This window comes from Otolemur garnettii, unplaced genomic scaffold, assembly GCF_000181295.1.
Source record: "Otolemur garnettii isolate 467f Iridium unplaced genomic scaffold, OtoGar3 scaffold00106, whole genome shotgun sequence".
NCBI lineage: Eukaryota > Metazoa > Chordata > Mammalia > Primates > Galagidae > Otolemur > Otolemur garnettii.
The window spans coordinates 2,209,204-2,214,387 of record NW_003852501.1 but is presented as its reverse complement, the minus strand read 5'-3'; the positions used below and the strand labels follow the sequence as shown (position 1 = coordinate 2,214,387).

The 5,184-nt window shown below is 38.1% G+C and overlaps 1 protein-coding gene across 1 annotated transcript in view; it reads left to right on the top strand.

Annotated features, from left to right (window-relative positions):
- The window catches only part of MPHOSPH8 (M-phase phosphoprotein 8), a 48,979-nt gene that overhangs the window by 27,155 nt on the left and 16,640 nt on the right, over positions 1-5,184 (top strand). The window contains exons 4-7 of the mRNA XM_023517242.1: positions 1,453-1,465; positions 1,842-2,149; positions 3,777-3,902; positions 3,979-4,067. Of these exons, the coding sequence (XP_023373010.1) occupies positions 1,453-1,465; positions 1,842-2,149; positions 3,777-3,902; positions 3,979-4,067 (536 nt within the window). The remainder of the gene's footprint in view (positions 1-1,452; positions 1,466-1,841; positions 2,150-3,776; positions 3,903-3,978; positions 4,068-5,184) is intronic.

Genomic DNA, 5,184 nt, shown 5'->3' with positions numbered 1-5,184 from the left:
ATTGTTGTTTGGCGGGTCCGGGCTGGGGATTCGAACCCGCCACCTTAGGTGTACGTGGCTGGCGCCTTAGCCAGTTGAGCTATAGGCGCCGAGCCTATACTTTTACAAAAAGTTTCACTTAGTATGAAGACAGTCTCAGCTCTAACCTGAAGTGTTATAGAAATTTTTAGTCACTGGGGAATTTGGAGCTTTATGCTGCTTTTGTTTAACCATTTACATAAGTGGATTATATAACAATTAATGTAATTAATTTTTCATTCTGTTCATCTTGTTTTTACTCCTTTTGGTATCACAAGCGAGTAAGTTAGAATTACTAAAACAAGGAATTAGTTATGGCTGAAAAATAAATGTGTCTTTTATAGTAGATGGTAAATAAAACAAACCTTTTTTTTCTGAGACAGAGTTTCACTGTGCTGCCCTTGGTAGAGTGTGGTGGCATCACAGGTCACAGCAACCTCTAACTCTTGACCTTAAGCAATTCTCTTGCCTCAGCTTCCCAAGTAGCTGGGATTACAGGTGCCTGCTACAACACCTGGCTATTTTGTTGTTGTAGTTGTCATTATTGTTTGGCAGGCCTGCATCGAGGCTACAGGTGCCAAGCCAACAAACTTTTCTTGTAGTCATTGTATTTAAGTGTGTCATTCATATAATACTGAATACATATTTTGCATCACTTTAAGATATATCATAATTGGGAATCCATAATATATATCAATACTTTATTAAAAGTATTTTAATAAAGGTCAAATACTTTATTAAAAAATCACTATGAATGTATTTGCATAAGCCCTATCAGATATGTATTTTAGTATATATACCAAAAGTCCTTAGAACACATGTTTTCTTAGAAGTAGTGTGGTTGTAAGTTTAAAAAAAAAAAAAAAACGGTTAATTTTCTCTGGGTTTTCTCCTGAAAGGTATGTGTAATTAAAGTGGTATAATATTAGATTATGTTTTACACCTGGGCTGGAGATTAGTGGCATTAGCAGGTAAGTGAAACTAGGAAGGAGTAGTGACTGTTTCCACATGAAATGACTAAGGTATCTACTTTTCTACATAGAGTTGATTAGATTTCTACCTAATTTTTGTTCTCTCCCTTTTTTTTTTGAGACAGAGTCTCATTATGTCACCCTTGGTAGAGTGCTATGGTGTCACAGCTCACAGCAACCTCAAACTCTTGGGCTTAGGTGATTCTCGTGCCTCAGCCTCTCAAGTAGGTGGGACTACAGGTGCCCAATACAACGCCCGGCTATTTTTTTTTTTTGTTGGAGTTGTCATTGTTGTTTAGCAGGCCTGGGCTGGGTTCGAACCTGCCAGTCTAATGTATGTGGCTGGTGCCTTACCCACTGAGCTATGGGCACTGAACCTCTTATCCCCTTTTTAAGAGTTATTTCTTATGTCAGGTCTAGATCTTTGCCACTTTACTTCCCGCTTTTATCTTTGGTTAAAAAGCTGGTAGCATCAGGTATGGTTTTATCAGGTGCTTGCTGTTGCCTCCACTCACCATAAGAAACCATTTTGGTATAAGCTTTAGGATCCAGCTGATACAGTCTGGTGTCCTTAGTGTTAAAAGCCGTGGTGGTGTAAGTGGGATTACTCAGAGGCTTACTATGTTCAGTGAGCCTCAGTAACAGTGGTTGGGGAGTAGTTCAGAACATCTGCTTAACAGCTTTTCACTCTGGACCTCCTTTGTAAATATTGAGCAGCCAATAAAAAGTTGAAATAATTTCGTGGCTTTGATAGTAAATCTGACCACGCTTTATCACCAATGCAGATGTTAGTGAAAATTTTAAAAATTTATTCTTTTAACATTAATGCAGATTTTCTTTTTATTACAACAGACATTTGCGTAACAACTCATACTTGTTATCAATTTTAATTTTTTCACTAGCACTTAAAGAAATCAGAAATGCATTTGACTTATTTAAATTAACTCCAGAAGAAAAATATGATGCTCCTGATAGTAATCGGAAAAGAGAAGAAATACCACTGGATTGTAAAACCACAGAGGATCACAAAACCAAGGAAAATAAGCAGTTGCTTAAAGAAAGGAGAAATACCAGGGATGAAACTGATACTTGGGCATATATTGCTGCAGAAGGTGACCAGGAGGTTTCAGACACTGTGTGCCCAGTGGATGATAATGCAGGTGAGTTTCTTTGGAATCATTTTGCAGAATTTTTTAAGGTAGCCCATTGCATTATTTTAGTCTACTTTTCTCTCCCACTGTAATTCTGATCTTGATCAGAAAATAATGGAGTAGAAGATTTTATTTGATTTCCTGCATGTTGAAGACTTTGGTCATTCTGTGACTTCTAAATGGGTAAAACAGTTTTTTTGAGCTCTTACAATGTGCTCAGCATATTTAGAAATTATAAAGATTTTAATCTGGGTGTGGTGGTTTATGCCTGTAATCCTGGTACTCTGGGAGGCCAAGGCAGGAGGATCATTTGAGCTCAGGGATTCAAGACCAGCCTGAGCCAAGAGTGAGACCATGTTTCTCCTAAAGTAGAAAAATTAGCTAGGCATTGTGGTGGATGCCTGCATTCCCAGCTACTTGAGAGGTTGAGGCAGAGGATCGCTTGAGCTTGAGCCCAGGAATTTGAGGCTGCTGTGAGCTAGGCTGACTCCACAGTGCTTCTAGCCTGGGGGAACAGAGTAAGATTCTATCTCAAGAAAAAAATGTGTGGGGGGAATGGGTGGAGGGAGGATGATTAGAGGGATCACTTCTGTGGTTTATCTTACAAGGGTACAAGTAAATCTAAGAGTAGAATATGAACGTCTTAACACAATAAAAAAATGACATGAAGGCTATGTTAACCAGTTTGATGAAAATATTTCAAATTGTATGTGAAAACACCACACTGTACCCCAGAATTGTATTAATGTACATAGTTATTTAAAAAAAAAAAAACTTTTGCATAACTCAGGCTGAAAAAAAAAAAAAAGAAAAAAGAAAAAAATGTGGCCAGTTCATATTACTTCCCAAAGAAATCAGAAATTTTAAATTTTAATTTAAAGAAATTTAAATTTCAGTCAAAGAAAAGACTAAATGACCTATGTTAAAAGTGTCTGTATGTCTTAGGACCCATAGCACAGTGGTTATGGCGCCAGCCACATAGTACCCTGGCTGGTGGGTTCAAACCCAGCCCAGGCCAGCTTATACAACAATGACAACTGAACAACAACAACAACTAGACAGGCATTGTGGTGGGCGCCTGTAGTCCCAGCTCCTTGGGAGGCTGAGGCAAGACAATTGCTTAAGCCCAAGAGTTGGAGGTTGCTGTGAGCTGTGATGCCACGGCACTCTACCAAAGGTGATATAGTGAGACTCTGTCTCAAAAAAAAATAAAAATAAAAAAGTATATATACATAGTGTGTGCGTGGTGGCTCACACCTGTATTTCCAGAGAATCAAGAGGCTGAAATAGGATTGATTGAGACCAGCCTAAGCAACATAGCAAGACTCCTTCTCTAAAAAAATAAATACATAAAAATGTAGCTGGGTATTGTGGCAGATGCCTGTGGTCCCAGTTTCTCAGGAGTCTGAGGCAGGAGGGTCCCTTGAGCCCAGGAGTTTGAAGTTAATAGTAAGCTGTGGTTTGAGCCAGTATCTCTGTGTTGGGCAACAGAGTGAGACCCTGTCTTTTTTTAAAGAAAAAAAGAAAAATTGTGCAAAAAGTACTGGTTAAGACACCACAGATTTAATAAATAGCACTGTAAGGTTTTTTTATTCTTGAGAAGAATGTCTGTTAGTAAGGCTCTTGTATGTTCCAGATGGCAGGCAACATATTTTGAGTTTGGGCATGGACTTGCAGTTGGAATGGATGAAATTAGAAGACTTTCAAAAGCACCTTGATGGGGAAGATGAGGATTTTGCTACAGCAGATGCAATTCCAAGTAGTGAGTAGTTTTGGAATTATAAAAATCCCTTTTACAAATCTATATATACAACCTAATTTATCTTTTTTCATTTTAGATTTGTTGAGGGATGCTGTGAAAAACGGGGATTATATTACTGTAAAGGTTGCGCTAAATTCAAATGAAGACTATAACTTGGATCAAGAGGTAACATCTCATGAAAGGAAGATGGGGAAAGTAGCTCTTGTAAAAGAATTGAATTTGATTTTTCATTTCTTTTACAAAGGTAATGTGTATTCACTATGCAAAATTCAAACGTTGCAGACTCTATAAATGTGCAATTATAGTCCCTGTAAACTACTCCAGAGTGACCTTTTGGTTTGGTTATGATCTGTCTGGTTTTGCCTCTGATCTTCCTTCTGCCACTTGAGGAGTGTAAAATGACTCCTGTCCTCCTGTGTTTGCCAGCTGTGTGTTTTTGCTGGTTGCCTTTTGTGTAACAATTGCCCTTTTTCTGGTCTTGCTAGGGATTCCTTTCTTCCTGGTTTGTAAGCTTTGTGGTTTGGTTCTTATATTTCTTATTTAGTTGTGGATTTTTTATGTTTTTTTTAGGTTTAATCCTTTGGGATTACGGTTCAGAAAATTATGGAGATTTTGATTAAAACTGCATGAAATACATTGATTAACTTCAGCACTGACATTTTTATTTACATTTGAGTCTTCCATCTAGGAACATGGTAACTCTGTACATTCATTCAGCTCATTCTTGTGCCCTTAAGCAAAGTTCTATGTTTTTTTTTCTTCATATAGATCTCACACATTTCTTTTAGATGTATTCCTACAAGTTTTATAATATTTTGTTCCCTTACTATGCTTATTAGTCTTTTTTCACTTAGTTTGTAACTGGCTCTTGCTTGTAGATGGTAAAGCTTTTGGTATCTCTTTGTCTCTCCCTCCCATCTCTTACTGTGCTAATTTTTAAGTTACTGTCTTTGGATTTTCTAGATAGATATCATCTGCCCCGAAATAATTCATTGTTCATTTTATGCCATGTGGACTGTTGGTGTGCCGTTCGGATCACATATGCAGGTGTTGCTGGTGCAATTCCAGACCCCTGCAAGTAAAGCAAGTCACCCAAATGTTTTGGTTTCCCAGTGCACATAAAAGTTAGGTTTATATTATACTGTAGACTATTAAGTGTGCAACAGCATTATGTTTGAAAAAGCAGTGTACAGGCTCGGTGCCTGTGGCTCAAGCGGCTAAGGCGCCAGCCACATGCACCTGAGCTGGTGGGTTCAAATCCAGCCCGGGCCACCAAACAACA